The 24,964-nt window shown below is 41.4% G+C and overlaps 1 protein-coding gene and 1 pseudogene across 25 annotated transcripts in view; both read right to left on the reverse strand.

The window, feature by feature from the left end:
• The window catches only part of LOC126990579 (uncharacterized), a 277,009-nt gene that overhangs the window by 12,656 nt on the left and 239,389 nt on the right, over positions 1-24,964 (reverse strand). For 20 of the 25 annotated variants that reach the window (XM_050849212.1, XM_050849213.1, XM_050849208.1 and 17 more), the window contains 2 exons: positions 13,075-13,187; positions 9,765-9,858 (listed from right to left, as the gene is read on the reverse strand). In XM_050849212.1, coding sequence (XP_050705169.1) covers positions 9,842-9,858; positions 13,075-13,187 — 130 coding nt within the window. In that variant the 3' untranslated portion in view covers positions 9,765-9,841. Of the gene's footprint in view, positions 1-9,764; positions 9,859-13,074; positions 13,188-24,964 lie in introns of those variants that run through there. The other 5 variants (XM_050849199.1, XM_050849198.1, XM_050849195.1 and 2 more) reach the window with 2 other exon arrangements.
• On the reverse strand, positions 3,801-6,283 carry LOC126990578 (uncharacterized; annotated as a pseudogene).

The raw sequence follows: 24,964 nt of genomic DNA on the forward strand, positions 1-24,964 counted from the left end.
TAATCTTATATTTCTCACCATTTTATACGTACCATCGAATATCCTATTAATCCTTAGGCCGGTGTCACACTAGGTGGTTTTGCCAAGCGGTTTCGCCGCTTTTACGATTACACACACAAACCAATTGGAGGTGTCACACTGGGTGGTTTTGCCGCGCGGTGCCGCGTGGCTGCCGCCCACCACAGCAGCATGCTGCGGCAGAACCGCCCTGGCGTGAAGAAAAAAATTAAATAAAATGAGAACATGTTTTTGTTGTTTCCGTGACCTAGTAATGTATTAATAACGTTTCATCGATGATGTTATCGAGAGTGACGTCATCGATGAAACTCGTGTTAAATTGAACATATCACGTTAGTTAAACATATCTCCTTAAATATCAACTCGTGTTAAATCAAGGTGACTACTAGGAAAAGTACTGGTGCCAATACCAATCCTTGAGACACTCCACTCTCTACAATTCTCCATTCTGATTTCATGTCCTTTACCACTGTTCTCATCTCTCTTCCCCTTAAATAACTTTCCATCCAGTTCATCATTTTCCCTTTCAATCCTCCTTTATTGCCCAGCTTCCATAGTTCTCTTGTAGGAACTTTGTCGATCGCCTTCTTCAGGTCCAAGTAAACGCAATCAACCCATACATCCCTTTCCTGTATTATGTCTGTCACTCTTGAGTAAAAGCTCAGTAAGTTTGTTACACATTAGCGCCCTTTTCAAAAGCCATATTGTTTACTTGTGATTATATTATGCTCTTCAAGAAATCTCGTCCATTGATTCTTCATCACTTTCTCACATATTTTACATACTACACTGGTCAATGATACAGGTCTGTAGTTCAGGGGTTCTTCCTTTTTTCCACTTTTGTATATAGGGACCACTTCAGCCCTCTGCCACTCCTTTGGTACTTACCAGTTGTTATTGAGCATTTAATGATATCATATACTGGTCTAACCAGCTGATCTCTGTATTTTTTCAATATGTAACCTGAGACTCCATCCGGTCCTAGTGCTTTCCTCTTCCAGCTCCCCCATCATTTTATATATCTCCTCTTTATTTACTGTGACTTCTTCCATATGAACATTTATCTTGTTTTCTTGTGGTTCATTGAATTGTGATTCTTTTGTAAAAACTTGCTGGAACTTTTTGTTTAGTAGCTCAGTCATGTCTTTAGGATCTTCAATTATCACATTCCCATCACTCAATCTTTCTATTGTTTTTTATTGTTTCCCTTGGTTTGATTTTTCCATTTATGCATCTATAAAACAGTTTGGGTTGTTCCTTGCACTTTTCCACAATATCCTTTTCATATCCTTTTTCTTCTTTTCTTCTTATTTTCACGTAGGCATTTCTCGCTATCTTAAAATCTTCTTTATTCCTTTAGTTTTTGTTTCTTTTCAATCTCTTCCACGCTTTGTCTCTTTTCTTTTGCCTTAGCACATCTTGCATTAAACCAGTTATCTTTTCCTTTTTCTTTAGGTTTATATTCTGGTACATATTTCATAACTTTTCATGCAACTCTCTTGTTCTCTTAACTCTTCCCAATCTAGCTCTCCATAATATTTCCTGAGAATTTCCATGTCTGCCTTCCTATAGTTTAACCCGTTTCTTTTACATGATTCATCTTCCTTCCTCCTCTGTTTTCATTTCTATTATCACGTGATCACTCTTTCCCAGGGGGCACCCATACCTTAATTCATTCATTAAGTGCATTGCCTTTGTTATCACCAGGTCCAGTCTCGCTGGTTCATTGTCACTTCTGTATCTCATGTTTTCCTTCACCCATTGCATCATCAAGTTTTCCATCGTCAATCTTAAAAATCTTTCCCCCCAAGCCGTTTCACTACATCCACTTTGAATTATTTCCCGATTTACCTCCTTACAGTTAAAATCTCCAACTAACAAGATTCTTTTGTTTGCTTTGATTACTCTACTCAAACTCAGAATGGTATCTTCAATCATGGTCTCATATTCCTCTTTACTCCATGAGTTAGTTTTTGGTGGTACATAGGTTGTTATTACTGTGTGTGTGTGTGTGTGTGTGTGTGTGTGTGTATTTACCTAGTTGTGAAATATAGGAAAAGAGCCGTACTAGGCTCGTGCTGTCCCGTCTCCATAATGCTTATTATCCAGTTTGGCTTTAAATTCATGAATCGTTTTTGCACACACAGTCTCCTCGTCAAGTCCGTTCCATGTTGTTATGCTTCTGTATGGAAAACTGTATTTCTTGATGTCTCTCCTACAGTCACTCTTTTTCAATTTCTTACCATTGCCTCTTGTCACACTTCTGTCACATACCACTAGGTCTTTCCTGTCCAATTTCTCCAATCCCTCTTGTATCCTGTACAATGCTATTAGGTCCCCCTCTCTCTTCTGCTCTCCAGTGTTGTTAGTCCCAATTTTTCCAGTCTTTCTTCATAAGCTCTCTCAGAGTTTCCGGTAATGTAGTCGCTGCTCTTTGTATTCTTTCCAACTTTCTAATTTCTTTCTTCAATCTAGGTGACCACACTAATGCTGCATATTCCAGTCTTGGACGTATCATCGGTGTTGTTAGTTTCTTCACCATTTCTTCATCTAAATATGTAAACGCAGCTTTTATGTTTCTAAGAAGATTGTATGTTTCCCCAGTTATCCGGTCTATATGTTTTCCAAAGGATAACTTGTCTGTTACGATCACTCCCAGATCTTTTTCTTCAGTTTTTTTCATGATTCTTTCATTACTCAGAGAGTAGTTCCCCGATATTCGTCTACTGCTCTTACCAAACTCCATCACGCTACACTTCTCTGTATTGAATGTCATTTCCCATTTGCGTGACCATTCACTTATTCTATCGAGATCTTGGCTCAGGGCTACACAGTCTTCTTCATTAGCCACCCTCCTCATTATTTCAGCATCATCAGCAAACATATTCATATAGCTTGTCACCCCTTCTGTCATGTCATTAATATAAGTTACAAACATAATCGGAGCCAACACTGATCCTTGGGGGACTCCACTGGTCACTTCCATCCAGCTTGATTTATTATTCCTGATTACTGTTCTCATTTCTCTCTTCGTCAAAAAGTCCACAATCCAATCCAATATTGAACCACCCAGACCTCCAACATGATTGAGTTTCCATATTAATCGCTGTGTGTGTGTGTGTGTGTGTGTGTACAATCGTCCCTCAAGTAGTACAGTTTTGGTTTTATACGGATTGTCATGGAAGATTTTTTAAGGAGTTTTAAATTTCCCGCTCGTCACACCAAGTAGCCATGGTGTGAGTGGCAACACTGTTCTACCAAAACACCTGTTGAAAGCAGCCCCAAAGCATTCGAGATAGGTGTTCACCTTGCAGAAGAATTGATGAAGTACATGAGACTTACCGCAGGTCAGTTGAAATGTGCTTCGAATTTTGGGAAGCAAATCACTTCTGCTAGAAGGGAGCTTTCACATGAGATACGCTTTGCTGCCTCACACCACCAGACTTTAAAGAGGACGATCACCCACATGAAAAGTAAGTTACCATGTCCCGTCACTGAAAGTGCTTCAACCATATGACACTGCAAAGTGTAGGGCGGGAGTGGAGGGCATGTGAAAGCTCCCTTCTAGCAGAAGTGATTTGCTTCCCAAAATTCGAAGCACATTTCAACTGACCTGCGGTAAGTCTCATATACTTCATCAATTTTATGTCAGCAAATCACTATTCTGCTAGAGGGCGCTTCCCCATGAGATTTTGAAGCCATGTGGGTGTCGTACTTTGACAGGTAGAAGGTACAGTTAGTTGGGAATGAGGGAAAAAATACAACCAAGACCCAAACTCCAATACATTAAATAGTCTACAAATCATGTACCTTGCCACAAGGATGATGACACCTCCATCTCAACCAAGGCTCAGATTCTACTGCAGAACAGCTTCTTGAAAAACGTCGCGTTCCGTAACAATTTCCTTATCGTAATACTTGGCAAAAGTGGCCTCCTTAGACCAGCCAGCCTTCGCCATGATGTGGGTGATTGGCACAGCCATGGCCTTGGCTTTTGACGCTGCAGCAGGACGAACACTGCCAGCCGAGTACTTTTCAGTGTCTACTCCCGACATACGAAGCACTTCTCTGAGCCATCTTGCAATTGTGTCTTTCGTCACAGGTTTGTGTGGCTTGATGAAGCTGATAAGCAAGGTTCCCGTTTCCTTATCCAGGCCACTTCTTAATTGTTCAGTTCTTGTAATGTGCATTTTCAATGTTTCACACACACACAACCTACAGTCCTTAGCATATGCTTTAAAGGTCACAGCCCGCACATTGAATTTTGGCCTACATTGTTTAATATTTCCCCCCAGCCAGACACAAATATAATCCTGTCTAATGCGGATGTCTCCCGACAGTAACAAATGTAATGTTTGCACTCTGGCAGCTTGTGTGAGGGCCATAAGCATTGCAAGTTTTAGTGTCAGTTCCTTAAGGGAAAGAGAGCACAATGGTTCCATAGTTCGTAGTTGATGGAGCACCAGCTGGACGTCCCAAGTCTCCGCATATCTAGGTGTTGAAGGCCTTAGGTTGAAAACTCCTCTTAAGAACCTGCTGACAAGAGGGTGATTGCCTGCTCTGTAACCATCGACAACTATCCCCAGCGAAGATAGGGCTCCCCGCGCCGTGTTAACAGTCATAGCCCACACCTCTGTGGAAAGTGTCAGACAGAAAGTTTACAATATCAGTTACAGTGGGAGTAAGGGGATTGATGTGCCATCTATTGCAAGACTGGAGCCACCTGTTGATATGTGGCCGGTACTGCTTCGCAGTTGAACCTCTCCAGGAGGCCATGAGAATGTCTGTACCTGCCGCAGAAATGCCTCGGTCTCGTAGCTGTTGCCGGACAAGAGGCATGCCATCAGCCTGGTGTGTTTCAGGATGGGGTGCTCCTCCCCTGTGGATGGCTGACGCAGTGTGTTCATCCCTCTCGGTATGAGGCGCGGTTCCTGAATGAGCATCCTGAGCAGAATCCCCATCCACGGTTGGGATGGCCACACTGACGCAATCAACCATCCCCTTGCTGCCTCTGCTCGTATTTTGTGGAGGCATCTAGCAATCAGAGCAAAGGGAGGAAAGGCATAGACGAGTTCAAATTGAGACCAACATATTGAAAAAGCATCAAAGTGTTCTGCCTCTGGATCAGGTTTCCATGAGCAAAAACGAGGCACTTGTTTATTTAGTCTGGAAGCAAAGAGATCAATATTTGGGACTCCAAAGATCTGACAAAGGTCTCTAAAAAGATCCTCATTCAATTTCCACTCATGCCTGTCATTGAATGTCCGAGACGCAGCATCAGCCACCAGATTAGCTCTACCAGGCACATGGGAGCATGTAATCCAGACATCATTCAATGCACACCAGTTCCAAATGTCAAGGCAGATGTCATTACACATTGCAGATTTCGTGCCACCCATCTCATTCACATAGTGAACTGCTGTAGTGTTATCACAAAAGACCCTAACATGTTTTCCTTGAAGTTGATGTGCAAACGACTTTAGTGTCAGTAATATGGCTTGGAGTTCCTTCACATTGATGTGGAAAACTGCTTCCGTTAAGGACCATCTCCCATTGATTTGTTGATCATTTAAAGAACCACCCCAACCTAAATTTGAGGCATCAGTAAAAAGATCTATTTCAGTACCTCTCCGAAAAATCCTTCTGTATTCCACTGCAACGTTACATAACCACCACTGCAGATCCCTCTTCATATCCTGTGTGATGATCATCCATTTGTCAAAATTTCCGTTAACCTTCTTTAATGCCGAAACCTTTGGGGATTCCAACCTCCGATAGTGCAGTTTCCCCATTTCAACTGCTGGAATGGCTGCAACCAATTGCCCAATACTTTGGCCACATCCCTGATTTTTGTTTTATCACAATCAAGTAAGTCCTTGCAACTCTGAGCGATTTTCTGTTTCCTCCGTTCAGGCAATGTCACAGTCATCGTCTCTGAATCAATGACGTTCCCCAAATACTCCAAACGTCTAGAAGGCACCAAGACAGATTTCTCAGCATTGAAACAGAAACCCATCTTACTAAGAAGTTCTACCGTGGCACGTACACTCTCATGACATCCCTCGAAAGAGCTGTGTGAAATAAGCGTGTCATCAATGAAACTCGTGATAATATGACCCATTTCTCTCAGTTTAGCAAAAATTGGTTTCATTAATTTAGTGAAAAGGCGAGGACCTTCTGCAACGCCATTGGGAAGACAGGTGAACTGATAGATTTTTGGGTAGATGAACAGCGGGAGCAGCACGTCTGGTCAGCGTGAAAACAACTCAGCAACTGGTGGTGTGAGGCAGCAAAGCGTATCTCATGGGGAAGCGCCCTCAAGCAGAATAGTGATTTGCTGACGTAAAATTCAGATTTAGGAGAAGTTACGTTGCAGTAGGGAGAGCAAATCATGTGAATGAGAGCAGTGTTCGCTGTATCTATCATCTTGGTCTTGGTCTTGGTCTTGGTTCAGGAGGTAGTTGTCCCTTTCGGTCCTAACTACAGCCTTTGAAACGGCTTACTCCATCTTGCCGCAGTAACTGCCAGTGCTCCATGAGCGCTGCAAGAGTGGAAATAAAGGTCGTCCTTTTACTAAGCCTTGTCATTGCTATGGTAACGGCGTCTCACTCGCAGCAAAATGTCGTACGCTGATCTTCCTGGCCACGTTTAACATGCATTACTAGCTATCGTGGCTGACGAACTCCTGACAACAGAAGATGAAAAGGAAGCTGCAGTGGTTATGGTGGTACAGAGAGGTGAAATGCAATGGAAACACTCATATGTGTTTGTTTGGGACGCCGTATTTGCTGATGACGTCATCACAGCATGAGGCGCTCCATCTCTCAAAGCCGGGAGCCAGTGGATGTGCCGAGTTGGGAACTCGTGCTGCCGCGTCACGCATCTGAGAGCACTCGGGACATTCTGGGAGTCCCGATTCCCTCTCTCAAATGCTGCCCAGGTGTGTTTCTAAGGGGGGCACTAACTTTCTATGGATTTTTGAATAGTACGGTGATCCTGGGTCCCTAACCCCCGTACTATTTGAGGGACAACTGTAGTTACCAAGTTGTAGTTTTACAGGCTTTATGCTCATGTGGTCCCGTCTCCGTATCTGCATTTATCCAACTTTTCCTTAAAGCTTTGCACACTCCTCGCTGATACTACATCCTCACTTAGTCTGTTCCAAACCTCTATATTTCTTTGCGGGAAGCTATATTTCTATGTGTCTCTCAAGCATCTTCCCTTCCTCAATTTTTTACTATGTTCTCCAGTGTTCCTAGTGGTAATTCCTTCTGTTAGTAGTAACTCCTCGTTGTCTACTTCATCTATTTTGTTCAATAACTTATATATTTGTATTAGGTCTCCCCTTTTTCTTTGTCCTAGTGTTAGTAAGTCCATTTCCTTAAGTCTTTCCTCATATGTCAATCCCTCCAGCTCTGGAGCCATTTTTGTTGCCATCCTTTGTATTCTTTCTAGTTTCTTTGTGTTTCTTCTTATGGGGAGACCACACTGCCTCCCCATATTCCAACTTTGGTCTGATCATAGTGGTAATTAATTTTTTCATCATATCCTTATCCATGTAGTGGAATGGTGTTCCTAGATTTCTCACCATGTTATACGTATCACCGAATATCCAATTTATATGACTCTCTGGCTGTTTATTATCTTGCACTATTACTCCCAGATCTCTCTCTTCGTGTACTTTCTTTAATATTTCACCATCTCCCATTTTATATGTCCATTTTGGTCTTGCTTCACTTTCTCCCATTTCCATAACAAGATATTTCTTCACATTGAATTTCATCTCCCATTCCATACTCCATTTCCAAATCTTGTTTAGGTCTTCTTGTAGAATTTCAGTCTTTACTATTTCTTATATGTCTTAGCAGTTTTGCATCGTCTGCAAACAGGCTCATATAACTGTTTACTCCCTCTGGCATATCATTTACATATACTAGGAAAAGTATTGGTGCCAATACCGTGTGTGTGTGTGTGTGTGTGTGTGTGTGTGTGTGTTGCATGTATGTAGTGTGTACTGTAAACTCAAACAAAAATTTTGTTTCTTATCTGCTTCAAGGGGCTCACACACATTCACAGTCCCGATCATCCCTGATCTTCCTTCATCAATCCTGATCAGCAAATTGTGCCCAGACTCCCAGCAAGATTGCCAATATTTAGGGTTGGGGATTTGACTGGCGTCATATCTACACTTTTCTGCCTGTGTACCGCAGACAGATTGGCTGATTAAAGCCTGTAAACCACCAACCATGTACAATTTAATATTCCTCCCAGCACACCAGCCATCAAACAGTCGCCACAACATCTGGTGGGTGGGTGTAAGGAAACACACCTCCAGGTATTTTTTCATCATTTCTGTGTATAACATCACCATGGCTTTCCTCAACTCCCTTCCCTTTTCATCCATAACCTGAGTCTTCTTGTCCTAATTATTGTGGTATTTCAACTCCTTGTCATATAGGAACACTTGTTCCTCATAACAATCAACTACTTAAGCCTTCATCTTCTCCTCTGTAAACAAGTTGATTTTGCTTCTCTCCCATGAATCAGCTGGTGATGGAGGAGTATGTCTATCCTCTGTCATCTCCCTGTCAAGAGTCATCATCAAGATTGCCATTCTTGTCTTCGTGGGTCTTCTGTTGCTTTGGGTTATTTTTGTTGGAAGACATCTTGTTCGTGTGCAGAGAAATGCTGGGGGTCGGTGCTCCAAAATCAGCTGTGTGTCAGAGACGAAACCGTGGGTTTCTATGAGGCTCAGCCGCCTAATCATAGGGAAAACCTTGCTAATCAAGTCACAAAAAAGTATTAAAATGCCTTTCCTGGTGTCTATCACCAACCTGCTGCCAGCTTGCCACAGGCCATACATGACTTTCTTGGTGATGGTGTACAGTCTCCCCAAGGTAGACTGGTGGTAATAAGAACTGTCAGGTTATGTCACATGCCTACCACTGCCTGACCTATGGTTGCTTTTGGCCTGCCATTTCTGGCCAGCAGTCAACCCTAGGGTGATGGGCTGGCAAATATGATGAGTAAATTTCAACTTATGACTGACTGGCAGTAGACCTCAGACTTGCCTCAGGTTGCTGGTGCTTGACTGTCGGCAATTATAGGTGTAAAACTGGTCGGTGTCTGAGGCTCTCTACGACAGTGCCAGATCAACCAAAATACATCACAATCTCATAAGTAAGATTTTTACCGCTTTAAAGTGTGTATTAAATATTCTATATACACTAAATAAGTTTATATAGTGCTATGAATGAGTTTATTTTTATAGCAACAGCAAAAAAGACTAAAACTGAAAGAGGCTGAATCTGGAGAGAATGCAAAGAATAACCATCAAGATGTTACCCAAACTAGAGGACAATTTATGATGGCAGATTATAAGATATGCAGCTGATAGCACTGGAAGATAAAAAAAGGTGACCTAATTACATTGTATAGAATTGCGAATGACCTAAAGCAATCTCATAATAAATCTTTTATTGAAAAGTAAGGAAAGAATTAAGAGGTCAGCAGGAAAAATCAAAGAAAGGGAAAGTCTTCATGACACAAAGAAGTAGTTTTCCCCTTAAAAATATAAATACTTAAAAGATATTAAAACAATAGACCTGTTTACTCAAACCTACAAAGCATAGTAATATGAAGCTAATGACATAATAAAGGCTACATATCACTGTACTGATGTTCTTTTGGCTTAGAAACACATCATAATGAAATATATGCAGTTTTTTTTACCCAAATGTCACATCGATGCCGAACGTTCTGTGATTGGTTGTGACGAAGGCCCCTCGCAGGCCTCCCCTTGACTCAGCCAGCTGGTCACCCCTCAGCTAGGATTTTTATCTGTCAGTATCAAATCAACATGTCACAGACAAAAAGAACATATTAGGTTTGTTTTCTGCCTATGTCCAGAAAACTAACACATTGAAAACATAAGAGAAAAGTTTATAGCTCTGCCCAAAGACAAGACAAAGGGGAAACAGAGGAGGGTGTCTGCTGGGCGTGTCTTCCTTATGTTGGAGCAGGCATGTTACTGCTGTGAAGATCATTTTCATATGCATATCAAATGTACTTGTGCATGGATAAGTAACTACTAACTATGTAAAATTCTTTGACTATTTGAACTCTAAAGTGGAGCACATCTTGACTCACTCTCCCTTTGCTGAAATCTCCATCTTGGGAGATTTCAATGTTCACCACCAGCTTTGACTTTCATCCTCTACAACTTTGCTCTCCTCAACGACCTAGAGCAGTTGGTTCAGCACCCTACTTGTATTCCTGACCGTCTTGGAGACAGGCCCTCTTCCTTACCTCTAATCCTTCTGCTTACTCTGTCAAACTGTTCTCTCCGTTGGGCTCCTCCAATCATAACCTTATTTCTGTATCCTGTCCTATCGCTCCTGTACATTCTCTGGACCCACCAAAGAGACGATGCTTCTGGCATTTTGCTTCAGCTCGGTGGGACAACCTGAGGATGTACTTTTCTGATTTCCCGTGGAATGATTACTGCCTCCAGGATTGAGACCCCTCTGTGTGTGCTCAGTGCATCACTGAGGTGATTGTCTCTGGAATGGAGGCATACATTCCACATACTTTCTCTACTCCTCATGCTAAAAAAAGCCTTGGTTTAATCACGCTTGTTCTCGTGCTATTAAAGATAGAGAGGCAGCTCACAAAAGGTTCCAGAGCCTTCGAACACCCGCTAACTTTGATCTTTACATTTTAGCCCGGAATCGTGCCAAATCTATTCTCCGACTTACCAAAACTTCTTTCATTAATAGAAAATGTCAACACCTTGCTTCTTCTAATTCTTCCCGTGACTTCTGGCATCTAGCCAAAAATATCTCCTCCAATTTCACTTCTTCCTCTTTCCCTCCTCTCCTTAATCCTGATGGCAGCACTGCCGTCTCATCTGTCTCTAAGGCTGAACTCTTCACTCAAACTTTCTGTAAGAACTCCACCCTGGACGATTCTGGGCACATTCCTCCTACTCATCCCCCCTCTGACTCCTTTATGCCTGTTATTAAGATTCTTCCAAATGATGTTTTCTATGCTCTCTCTGGCCTCAACTCTCAGAAGGCTTATGGACCTGATGGAGTGCCTCCTATTGTCCTTAAAAACTGTGCTTCTATGCTGACACCCTGCCTGGTCAAACTCTTTCGTCTCTGCCTATCAACATCTATCTTTCCTTCCTGCTGGAAGTATGCCTTTGTACAGCCTGTGCCTAAGAAGGGTGACCGTTCCAATCCCTCAAACTACCGCCCTATAGCTTTACTTTCCTGTCTATCTAAAGCTTTTGAATCAATCCTAAACCGGAAGATTCAAAAGCACCTTTCCACTTCTAACCTTCTATCTGATCACCAGCATGGATTCCGCAAGGGGCGTTCTACTGGCGATCTTCTTGCTCTCTTAACTGACTCTTGGTCATCCTCTCTTAGCCGTTTCGGTGAAACTTTCTCTGTTGCGCTAGACATATCAAAAGCCTTCGATAGAGTCTGGCACCAGTCTTTGCTTTCTGAACTGCCCTCTTTTGGATTCTATCCATCTCTCTGTTCCTTTATCTCCAGTTTCCTTTCCGGCCGTTCTATCTCTGCGGTGGTAGACGGTCACTGCTCTTCCCCTAAACCTATGAACAGTGGCGTTCCACAGGGCTCTGTCCTATCACCCACTCTCTTCCTGTTATTCATCAATGATCTTCTTTCCATAACAAACTGTCCTGTCCACTCATATGCCGACGACTCCGCTCTGCATTATTCAACTTCTTTCAATAGAAGACCCTCTCAACAGGAAGTACATGACTCCAGACTGGAGGCTGCAGAACACTTAACCTCAGACCTTGCTATCATTTCCGATTTGGGCAGAAGGAACCTTGTGTCCTTCAATGCCTCAAAAACTCAATTTCTCCACCTATCAACTCGACACAATCTTCCAAACACCTATCCCCTATTCTTCGACAACGCTCAGCTATCACCATCTTCAACACTAACATCCTCGGTCTATCCTTAACACAAAATCTCAACTGGAAACTTCACATCTCCTCTCTCGCTAAATCAGCCTCCTTGAGGTTGGGCGTTCTGTATTGTCTCCGCCAGTTCTTCTCCCCCGCGCAGTTGCTATCCATATACAGGGGCCTTGTCCGCCCTCGTATGGAGTATGCATCTCACGTGTGGGGAGGCTCCACTCACACAGCTCTTCTAGACAGAGTGGAGTCTAAGGCTCTTCGTCTCATCAGCTCTCCTCCTCCTACTGATATTCTTCTACCTCCTAAATTCTGCCATGATGTTGCCTCTCTTTCTATCTTCTATTGATAATTCCATGCTGACTGCTCTTCTGAACTTGCTAGCTGCATGCCCCCACCCCGCCCCACTGCACATGACTTTCTACTCATGCTCATCCCTATACTGTCCAAACCCCTTATGCAAGAGTTAACTAGCATCTTCACTCTTTCATCCCTCACGCTGGTAAACTATGGAACAATCTTCCTTCATCTGTATTTCCTCCTGCCTACGACTTGAACTCTTTCAAAAGGAGGGTATCAGGACACCTCTCCTCCCAAAATTGACCTTTCTTTCGGCCACCTCTTTTGATTCTTTTTTGGGAGCAGCGAGTAGTGGGCTTTTTTTATGATTTTTTTTTTTTGTGCCCTTGAGCTGTCTACTTTCCTGAAAAAAAAAAAAAAAAAAAAAAAAAAAAAATTTGGAGCTTTGGGGCTTGGGGTGAGCTGGTACAGGTTGTGGGAGTGGTAAGCCAGGCTGTTATTGTGGGACTGTTAATGGGATGTGATAGGCAGTGGGTGAGGTTTGACAGACTTTTGGGGTTAGCTGACCAAGTGAAGATGGGTTGTGATAGGCTGTGAGCGGGTGGGATATGTGACAGACTTTGGGGGATATGTAACTAACTGTTGGTGGGTTGTGATAGATAGGCTGTGGGTGGGGATTGACTGACTGTTGGTGGGTTGTGATAGGCTGTGGCTGGGGTGTGACAGACTTTTGGGGGTATGCAACTGACTACAGATGGGTTGTGATAGGCTGTGACAGACTTCGGGGATATGTTACTTACTGGCTGTTGGTGGGTTGTGATAAGCGGTGACAGACTGTGGGTGGGTTATGTTAGCCTGTGGTTGGGCTGCACATTTTTCACCATAAAAACACCGTTCACTATTGCAGATTGACCTGCAATATTTATTAAGCGTTTAAAGAAGTAGACACAGAATTGGTTGCAAGGGGCTGCAAATTGGTACAGCCTCTGAGTTATAAAAGATTAGCAGTTACCAGAAGATGTCCTAGACATGAAGGCAGTGGCTGCTGTAAGAATACACGAGTGGGTTATTTGATTGGTCAGGCTAGTCAGGTTTCTCAGCATGCATGCATGTGTTCCACTATCAATGGTAAATCTCATGGATGATGTCAAAATTGATCAATACTCATTAAAGAATTGTGAAAGTGTGGGAAAAATGTATACCAAGGGATTTATCATAAAATGTAGTTATATACAAAGTGCAATATGGTTTACTTGAAAGTTGTCAATTTAATATAATAATAATAATACAGGTAACTCTCGATTTACGTGAATATTGTGTCCTTGAAGAGGTTGTGTAAATCAAAAACACTGTAAATCAAACAAAAGCTAGGAATTTCTATCGAAAAATAAATATTCACTTCATTCAGTGGAGAGAGAGAGAGAGAGAGAGAGAGAGAGAGAGAGAGAGAATATCCATATCACCGAGATATCCACTCAGGCACTCAGTCTCAGCCTCACTCATGTGAGGAAGAAATGAGGAACACCATGAGCGACTGGCTAGTATTGGTACCAGTAATGAGCAGTCTGGTACCGGTACCGGTACCTGCCCACCCCTATTGTTGAGTAGCGTGGGTACTGTATTGTTGTTCAAGTGGCACACGGGAAGAACTGAGCTCAGCTGTATGGCCGCGGCGCTGTGTGAGTCCAGTTGCATGAAACATCTGGTGGCCACTCAATAAAATATCACGTATAAGTGAAAAAATGTGTAAATTAAACATTTATTTGGATTTTGGACCCCGCGTTATTTCAAAAACGCGTAAACCAAACTCGCGTAAATCGAGTTACCTGTAGTCAAACCTTGGTTTACAAGTTTAATTCGTTCTGGAATATTGCTCGCACACCAGAACAAATTTCCCCATTGAAATTAATGTAAATCCCATTAATACGTCCCATACCTAAAAAAATATTTATATAAAAGTCATTTTACATGTTATTTTTTTCAGAATTAGTTATTTTACTAACAAATATTGATGATAAGTAATATGAAACACAAATCAATGCGTTACGGTTGTTACGGAGACTCCCGTAATCGCTAGTTACGCTCAAGGGGTTTAACCCTTTCATAGCTAAACGCTGAAAAAGTGCTTATTTGTTCCGACCCGTGGAGATTTTTTTTTCTTTTACATGTGGACTATGGCGCCGATAGACTATCCATTTGGGCCTGATGGTCGGCCCCGAGCCCGTCATGGTGCAGGCAACTGTTTATAGTGGTGCCATTATAATTGGCTCATGCTGCCCCCTAGAGCTCACTCTTTTTCCTCCTTTACTCCCTTGTTATCTCAAAATACGTACCTTGGAAAAAGGAAGAAAACAGGAAGAGAAAATGGGTCATTTTAAAGCCACAGATGAAGCAGGAGGATTGAAGAAGGACTCCAGGGCTCCAGACCACGAGGTAGATCAGGTGTGGCTCCCGCTTCGCCCACCTACAGTTAAGTAATCCATTTGCATAGGATATTTTAAGATAGATAGCTAGGTTGCTATGTGCCTGGGATTAATTAATTATTTCTTAATTTCCAGCGAGTTTCTTTGTTGCTTTAAATAAACTTAAGAGCTGGTTTCATCTGGTCTTTGCTTAACCTATGGTAGTGTGACTGGTCATAATTCAATAATAAGTGACTAGAGGGGCTGTGAGTCTGAGAACTCAATTTTCAGATATTTTATTTTATATTTTTTATTGCTGAGAATTAATGGGATTTTCGGAAGTCCAGACCTTTCAAGAACCCCACATTAGTCTTGCTGCACCTTGGGGGGATCTGTTACTTGGGATTCGGCAATTAGGTGCGACAGCCTCAGCCGCTAACCCATTGTTGGGGTGCCTAACCCCGTGTTCGCAGGCAGCAGCTAATGTTCCCTTGCCTAGCCAATGACAGCAGCAGGCCCTGGACCCAACCCAGAAAAGCCCAGGTATTTGTGGCAGCTTAACCGCCCAGTCTGCACCATCATGTTTACCACGCAGGCTTTATAGCAGACCCAGCACTGCCACAAGAAACTTTTTACGAGTCCAGTTTTACAAAACTGGAAGGCCGACGCTCTGTGATGTTCTTAGGTGTGCGCCCGCGGCTTTATCCTTGCGTAGCTGCGTTAGCAACCTTGTGGCTACGAGGACCACGGGAGTACCAGAGCGATACCCGAAGCGGTCCGGGCCGGCAACGGGCATCTAATGCTCAAAGCAGGCTTCTACACAGACGCCCGGGCAGGCACCCCAGGGCACTACCCTGTTAAGCCCGGCAATGAGCCCGAAGGCCCACAGACGCCGGGCAAGTACGCCAGGCCGCCCCACTCTGAGTGTGAGTGGGGAGGATAACCAAGGAGTCAATAACAACCTAGCAAATCCGCTTGCGCAGTGATCTGTGGTTGTTTAGTTACACCGTGTTACCCTTGCGAGCCAGGGGGGTCTGGTACCCCCTGCACAGTACATCCAGCGGGACCACGGGGAGGCCAGCCACAAAAAGTAACCACGATTTACGGCCAACCCGCACCTCCAGATCGGGCTGGCCCACGGGACTCCCGAACCCCTGTGGGCCCCTTTACTCGCCTTATCGTAAGCATGGTAATATCCTTCTTTCACATGTCAGACCGAGGGCGGTACTTATCCGCATTTCTTATTCCGCCCTGACTCCCGCAGGAGTGCTAGCGGACCCGCACGCCTTCTCCATGGGGACGGAGCCCTACTCACCTAGTCCAGTCTGGAATTAGGCAGTCATCAAGGCTTAAGCTAGGGTTCGCACTGTGTTTCATTTCAACAGTTCTTTAATTGACACTCCTGCCATTTAAACCTGCACTGCCTTGACTCTCGTCACTTTGATATGGTCTGCAGCGCTCGGCAAGAATGTTTACATGGCAGTTGTACTGCGAAGCGCACAGCTTTCCAGCAAACCTTCACACCAGGACATCAATATCATTGCTACGTGCAAGCTGGGGCACGCCTTACCGGTGCGCTACGCCGCCTGGGCAGATCTTAGAGACATCGTGTGGGCAATTTGAACGACTTTGGGCGGCGCACGACAATCTTTTTTAAAAAATTTTTGGAAAAAATCTAATATTTTTTAAAACTCCCGGATACGGGTGAGGTCGGATACGGTGCACCCAGATAACTGAAGGTTTACTGTATGTTTTTTATTTGAAATATCAATATTGTATCGTTTTCACCTATTGGACTTATCGCTAGCTAGTATCGGAATTGTGGATTTATATTGGGTATCAGTTATTGGTTATCGCCTATATTTGTATCTCCAGTTAACGAATATCGGTTATCACCGATAAGGTTTTCCATTATCAGTTATCGGGTATCGGGAACTGGGTTTTCTGTTATCATGCCCAGCTATGCTGATACCCCAAAATGGTGTATAGGCTGGCTTGGGCCTCGTAGCTACAACCTCAACGTTGCCAGATTGTCGTACTCAGCCGATTATATTTCCCAACTTCCTACCCCTAAACTGTCTTCTGGGCTCCAATAATGAAACTAATTTATAGATATCGTTAAAAGGGTTAGATCCTGATGTTTCTTGGCAATAGTTAGGCGTCAGAAACCGGTAAAAACTATGCTCTGAGTACGATGACCTGCCAACGGTGGTTATACGTATTTTCATATTATTGTTCTGATGTTTATTCAATGTTCTGTTCAAGAAAAAGAATACCCACAATTTTAATTAGTTTTTGGTTATAAGGATTCTTTACGAAATACAATTTTAACCTATCATCGATGTTATTAGTTTCTTCACCATTTCTTCGTCTAGATATGTAAATGCTGCTTTTATGTTCCTAAGAAGATTGTATGTTTCCCCAGTTATCCGATTTATATGCTTTCCAAATGATAACTTGTCTGTTATCATCACTCCTAAATCTTTTTCCTCTCAGCTGCCAGCTGCTGCTGCAAGAAGCTCGTCGCCCAAAACAACATGTGATGCATGTTTAAACGTCATCAGGAATATCAGTGGATGCCATTTTGCTGCCAGAACAGCTAGTAAACGTCATTAGGAAGATCAGCGGAAGCCATTTTTGCTGCCAGTGAGTGACGACGTTTACTAGCTGTTTTGGCAGCAAAATGGCATCCGCTGATATTCCTGATGACGTTTAAACATGCATCACAAGCTGTTCTGGACGACGAGCTCCTTGCAACAGAGAATGAAAAGGAAGCTGCAGTGGTTATGGTGGCACAGAGAGGTGAAATGCAATGGAAGCACTTATATGTGTTTGTTTGGGGCGCCATATTTGTTGATGACGTCATCACAGCACAGAGGCTCTCCACCTCTCCAAACCGAGCTGCAGCGGGCGGTCCGAGTTGGCAACTTGGGCTGCATTGTCATGCGTTTGAGAGGGTCTGGATTGGTCTGGGCAGGGGAGACCACGAACTGCGTCATAGATGGTTTTACCTGCGTGATCTTAAAATACGGTTCTGAAACTATACTGCCTAAGTCTATATATACCAAGTCAAGTCACTCTGCTTCAAAACTGCGACCCAATACTTTTTTGTTGGCATATATAAAGGAAATTGAGGAAAAAGAAGCTGTGAATGCAATCAAAGTGGGTGACCAAGTCTTTGAGGAAGCAAAGGAAATCTGTGAAATATTAAATGAAAACTTTCAGAAAGTATTTACCCAGGAGACAGAATTTGAAGAGAGGAATGAAGAGACAAATGTCAAGAGAATGGAAAACATAAAACTGGATAGAGAGGAGACAATGGGGCTGTTGACATCACTAGATGGCAAGAAGGCAATGGGTCCAGATGAAATATCAGGCCAAGTACTGAAAGAGTGCAGTAAACAGCTATTTAATAGAACCAGTTCATGACACTGTAAGTTGTTCAGTCAAGACCGGGGAAGTCCCAGTACAGTGGAAAAGGGCACATGTGGTCCCATTATTTAAGAGCGTAAATTACCAAGAGCCTCAGAACCCTAAACCGGTTCCTCTAACAAATGTTATGTGCAAGCTGTGTGAGAAGGTAAATAAAAGACAGTGGGTAGACCATCTAGCAAGAGAGAAGATAGTAAATGAAAGTCAATTGGGATTCAGACAAGGTAAATCTTGTGTCACAAATCTAATATGTTATTATTCAAGAGTATTAGATATAGTGCAGGAGAGATGGATGGACGCACTGCATACTTTTGGACCTGAAGAAGGCTTTCAATAAAGTTCCATAGAAAACAGGGGTCTCCAACTCGAATGACTCGGGGGCCACACCTCATGCCGGTGGGGGTCTTAGAGGGCCACAACATTTTTCTGCGTGTGCTTGGAACTCTTTCAAAGAAAAGCTATACCTGATGCAGTTTCCCATTATTTTCATAATAATAGATTATTAATTAAGACGCCAGAATTTGATTCTCAAGTAAGGGCAGCATATTTATTTCTCAACAACTGATGACAATGATGGTTAGACATATTTATGGCATATAATACATATGTATACATGGGCATGTTTCACAGATTTTCAAATTGAAGATAAAACACATACGTTCATGCAAATGAAGAATTTTCATGAAATAATTGAATTCACAAATGTAAATGTTACATTGCCAATGCAAAAATTTGCTTTAAAAAAAATCAAAGAAAAAAGTCTCTGTTACTTACAGTTGACAGGTGAATGATGTACTCTGCTCAACACTACTGCCTACTTTTCTGCCACCGCTTTTCCTTATCCAGCTCGGGAATTTCAGGCATTATTGTTCTGGCTGTTGCCAATCTTAGGGATGATTTCAAATGTTTATCTGTCAGCCTGGAATGCAGGTAAGTCTTGTTCAATTTTAAGGATGGAAAAAAAAAAAAAAAAAGAAAAAAAAACATATGATGCCTGGGTATTTCAAAAGGTCAAGATAGGTGTAGAACTGAGGCACTCCAACATCTGAAAACTTTTGTTTTAATGCTGAATCACATGTGATGTCAATAAGTTCAATTTGAATAGAGGAAGGAACATCATTAACATCAACAGCAAAGGGGTTCAAAAACACATCAAGCTGTGGCTTCATTTCCTTCAATTCTTTGAACTGTCTGTCGAATTCCCTCTCCAGTTTGTTGATAAATTCCACACACTCCTATAGTGCATCACAGTCCACTGAATTCAACGTTTTCAGCGATGGGAAATGGTCAAAGTTTTTAGTAGTACTGTAATTGTTTCTCCCACAGACTTAGTCACATTTTGAAAGCAGTGATGTTGTCACTCATTTGCATAATCATGTTTGACTCGTCTTGGAGTTTCAAACTGAGTGTATTCAGGTGTTTGGTGATGTCAACAAGGAAAGCCAAACATGTACAAAAATCATCATCATCCAATTCTGGAATATCTATTTGCTTCATAGCCATGAACACACCTATTTCTTCCCTAAGCGCAAAGAATCTCTCCAAAACATTACCTCGACTTAGCCAGTGTACCTCAGAGTGATAAAGCAGCTCTCCATATTCACTATCCATTTGCTCCAGGAAGGTCTTGAATTGGCAATGATTCAAATTGTGTGCTCTGATGGTATTTACGATTTTGACCACGACATCCATGACATTTCATAGCTTCACTGCTTTTCCACAGAGGGTCCTTGATGAGTCAGGCAATGAACAGGTAAAATAGGTTGACAGCCAAGTTCAAGTTGCTTTGCCTTAACTAAGCCAATCACACCACAGTTTTCAGAACTCATCACGGGTGCACCATCAGTTGCTACGGACACAAGCTTCTCCCACTTCAAACCAGCACCTTCAACGGAACTTCCCAACGCTTTAAAAGCATATCTTCCTGTTGTCGTGTCTTTCAGTGGGACTAAGTCAAAATGTTCTTTGGTACTTTGCGGTCTTTGTCAATGCCACGAATGAAAATTGCACAAAATGCAATGTCACACATACCAGTAGTACTCTCATTAAGTGCCAGGGAGTACGCATCAAAATTTTTGAGATAATGATATTAACTGCTTCTCCACACTGGTTGACATTTCTGTAATTTGTGTAAAACGTGTTAAAATATGGCAATTATTTTTTTTTCTCTCTTTTCTCCTTGGAGATAGCGGGCCGCAGAAAATCGCTTGACAGGCTGCATGCGGTCTGCGGGCCACAAGTTGGAGACCCAATATAAAAGATTACTGTGGAAACTAGAAAATAGAGGAGGATTGGAGAGAAAAATGACAGAATGGATGAAAAAATTACCTAGCAAACAGAGAAATGAAAACTGTGTTGAAAGATGAAAAATTAAACTGGAGAAAGGTCAAAAGTGGAGTTCCAGAGGGATCAGTGTTTGTGTCTATAATGTTTTAAATATAATTACATACGTACATGATATGCCAGAGAAGTAAAGAGTTACATGAGTAGGGGAGAGCGGTGATGATTCGGCCACTTTTAAGAAAAATTATTTTTAGAAAAAAAAGTTAAAGTAGTGTAATTTTGTTGATCTCAAAATGTTCCTCCATCATTTGGCTCTTTTGGCTGCTAATATGACACTCGTAGCTATTTCCAGTTTTCAGATGTTGGTGATGCAAGACAAGTTTCTAAATCGTCTGAGCCATCACCACGGGTGGGGAAGGTTTGGACACTCATAATACTTGCCATAATATTAATATAACTTAAGTTTGATTGGCTAATAAACAAGATTATATCTACTACAAAACATTTGTATAAGGACAAAAGTATCTTCTCAATATTTATAGGGGAAAAAAATAAAAGGAGAACTACAAGAAATATCTCAAAAATTTTGGTATCATGGCTTCCTTCTCTTCTCGCAAGCATAATACCTGAGTATAAATCAACCAAATTAACCTTTTTATAACCGTTGCAACACCTATAATGTTTAAATTGATATAAATTTAATAAAAATCATGAAAAAATCAACCGTCCGAATCATCACGACTCTATAAAAAGCAAATGTGTCGTCACACTCCTTTTCTAGCACGAGAGCTGGGTGATTGTGTTATATGGCAACACTTTCACCGTGCATCGCTGCGTCACCGAAATAATTTACATCTCGCTAATTGGCACTTTTTGAAGTGAGAGCTTACGATAAACCCTGAAAATATTACATACAAGATGCAAAAAAAAAAAAATAAATAAATAAATAAATAAATAAATAAATAAATAAATAAATAAATAAATAAATAAATAAATAAATAAATAAATAAATAAATAAATAAATAAATAAATAAATAAATAAATAAAATCGGACTTGCATCGAAAAGAACAGCTCTGAGGGCGTGGTTGTCCCTTTGTGGGCCAAGGCAACAAAGTTTTGCACATTCACACAAAATCTCGCGTCACTCAGTCCCACACACTTTGCAGTAAGTGCTACGGCCGGACCATCCCACTGTCCGAATCATCACCGCTCTCCCCTATCTTTGCAGATGACGCCAAACTGTAGAGATGGAGTTTAATGAGAGGAAATGTCATGCACTGAAAATGGGAAAAGTAAAAATAGACCATGTGGAGTGTATTGGATGGGAGGGACAATCATCGACACAGTGAGTGGAGAAAAATACTTAGGAATCATAATGCAAGATACGCTGACACCTGAGAAGCACATAAACAAGACATTCAGAGAAACATTCAGTCTGCTGAAAGATATTAGAGTGGCATTTTGCTACTTGGATGGGGACATGATGAAGAAAATAATAACTACACTGATAGACGAAGGCTAGAGCATGCAGCAGTTGTTTGGTCACCACGCAGGAAAATGTATACAGGCATACCTCGGTTTATGAGTTTAATTCGTTCCAGAATTTTGCTCAGATATCAAAGCACTTGTAAAGCAAAATGAATTTTCCCATTTAAATTACTGTGAATCCCATATCTAAAATATTATTATCAGAAATCATTCTACATGTTATTTTATATGGAAAAAAAGTAATTTTACTAACAACTAGCAATGATAAATATTAAATAACAGAGTATAATAATACAATAAAACCTTGATATAACGGACCCGCTTATAATGGATCTCGGATATACAGTCAAATCTTGGTTTACGAGTTTAATTCGTACCAAAATATTGCTCGCACACCAAAACATTCGTAAACCAAAATGAATTTCCCCATTGAAATCAATGTAAACCCCATTAACCCGGTAGCAGCGACGGGCCAAATTTGTGCCATGATATAACCCCCCAAAAATAGATGATACATAATCTGATCACAAATGCATTGATATATATTATGAAATGGTTTGTGTGAGGGGTGATTTTTTTCTCATTTTTTTTTTTCGCTTGGAGGGACCATTAAGAAACATGATCCTTGCTGCTACCAGGTTAATGCATCCCATATCGCAAAATTTTTTTATATAAAAATCATGGGGCGTACCATATTATGAGTATGGACAGAAGCACCTATGCAGTACTCTGTCATTGCCTTTATGGCAGGCCATGATCGAAAAATGGGTTTTCGGGTCCGTAGACTTAACCCTTAGAGCCAAGTCTAGTCAACGGGGCGGAGGGGGTCGTGACGTACGTCAGGGCGCACTGCGGCGTCACCACCACAACACTGTATTCTGCAGCCCACTACCATTGTTCACCTCACCCCTGCAGTCCCACCCAACTAAGGATAGTTCAGTGAAACGTCATCAACTCAGCCATGATGTCACTGAAGACCCACATGTGTTGCCGCAGCCAATAGCTCAGTGAAACGGATTGCACCTTTCTCCCATCGGGGCAGCAGAGACTCAAGGCTCTCCTCGCGAAGCAGGTGTCATCCATCCGAAAAAAAAAAAAACGCGCCACCTCCCCCTCCACCCGCCCGTAAAAATAAAGCCCGTGCACACCCAACAAACCGTCCGTGTGATCCCACCCCCTACCACCACCTCCTCTACCAAGCAAAAAAGAATCCTTAGTTTCAATGCGTTCTATGCTAAAAAAAATGACAATGAACTGGAATGATTAACAGAGCTTGCTTTAATTGAAATAATATTACTTGAAATATATATCGACCACAAAATTTAAAATACACCGAATACAACACAACAACACTCTTCAACAAAAGATCGTGTAAACCGGCGAGTAAAAAGCGTCGCGTTTTATGTCAAAGCTATTTCGCCAAGCAACCCACAACCAAAAAACCACGGAAAACAATTGCGTTGAATTGAACATTGATGCGGTAACATTTGTGCAAAGTCAAAACAACAGAAAGTCCGGGCAATACGCCACCTACGACCTTGACGACAGCGACGTGATAAAGACGCGTCTTAGTTGCACAGGCACTTAAACACTCACTGATATTAGGAACAGCTACTCACTGATCGACGCATCACACTGCTGTCAGAATGAGACGAAGGAGATCAGTCATTGAGAAGGAAAATTATCAGAAATATAAATTGACTCAAAAAAAATACCAAAAGCAAATACCTTATATGACCTAACCCAACCAGATAATAAGTCTAGTAGTGTCACGTCAGTCACCCTTCCTGAACCAGAGTCAAAAATTCATAAAATTGTCGTGACATTTAAGCATCATCATCCATTGATAAAAAAAGAAAAAAAAAATCAAAAAAAGAAAATAAAGTAAAATTGCAAAAACCCAAAAAACTTCAAAACTAAAAGATATACAACTATCAGAACACAAAACTAAGCCTTAAAAAGCAATCAGCCTGGCTAACACTTAAAAATTAAGTCCCTTGAGAAGCGAATTAACACACCATAAAACAAGCACCGTTAGCTAACAAAAATTCAAAAAAAAAAATGTTAATGGTTTAAAATTTTAAGAAAAAAGAAAACAAAAACTAAAAAAAAAAAACATTAGACTAAAGAAAACCCGCGAAGAGAAAGTAAAAAAGACTAGTAGGGTAAAAAAAAAAGCGAAAGAAAAAAAAAAATACGATAAAATAAAAAAAAATTTATAAAAATAAAATAAAACAAAAAAAAAAGTAAGAAAGTTAACAAAAAGGACCTAACAACTGACTGATGACCACCACAACTGAACCCAAAACATCTTAAACCTTTTTTTTAAATAACTTACTAATAACTTTCTAACTCTACAATTACACAACAATTTTACCAAGTACTCATCTGTTGTAAAATCTCATTGCCTAATTTTGAATTAACAACGATGAAGTGATGAAAAACCTCATTACAAATAAAAACAAAAAAAACCTGGACCTATCCAATATATCAAAGAAACCAAAAAAAAAAAACAAAACTCCTGAAAAAACCCCCTCCAATATCGTATTCCAAAAGTCCCTTGCATTCAAGGCATCTCTTCAAGGCTTGAAAAAAAAATTCACCAAGGGATTTTCAAAAAAAGGAAAAAATTACAGGTAATTACAGGCCCTTCGGTCATGAAAGGAATTAAGTACTAGGTAATATAATTAGATTTGAAAAAACAAAATTATTGTGGGTAAGTTGTATTTTTGATGGGGACTTGAGACATGACAAACAAAACTCCTGCCTATCAATCCTTCCTACCTTTTTAACGTTACCTTCACTAAAAGATCTTCTAATCACTGTATGGACGTAGTCTATCTTGATTCTGACTGTTTTTTACAAATACAAAATCAAATCACTAGTTTAACAAGAAAATAAGCGTTTGATAAAGGCGTATCGCAATTGGGCAAAGGGAAAACAAAAAGGTGTTTAACAAACAGTTAAGGATCGGTGATAACTCATCAGAGTATCAGTGGGTGGGCAGACCACAACAGATAACTCTAGTAGTGCTACGTACTGGCTTGGCGTTGCCGATCAACGACGTGGATCATGGACTCAATA

The sequence above is a fragment of the Eriocheir sinensis genome, unplaced genomic scaffold (assembly GCF_024679095.1).
Source record: "Eriocheir sinensis breed Jianghai 21 unplaced genomic scaffold, ASM2467909v1 Scaffold178, whole genome shotgun sequence".
Taxonomy (NCBI): domain Eukaryota; kingdom Metazoa; phylum Arthropoda; class Malacostraca; order Decapoda; family Varunidae; genus Eriocheir; species Eriocheir sinensis.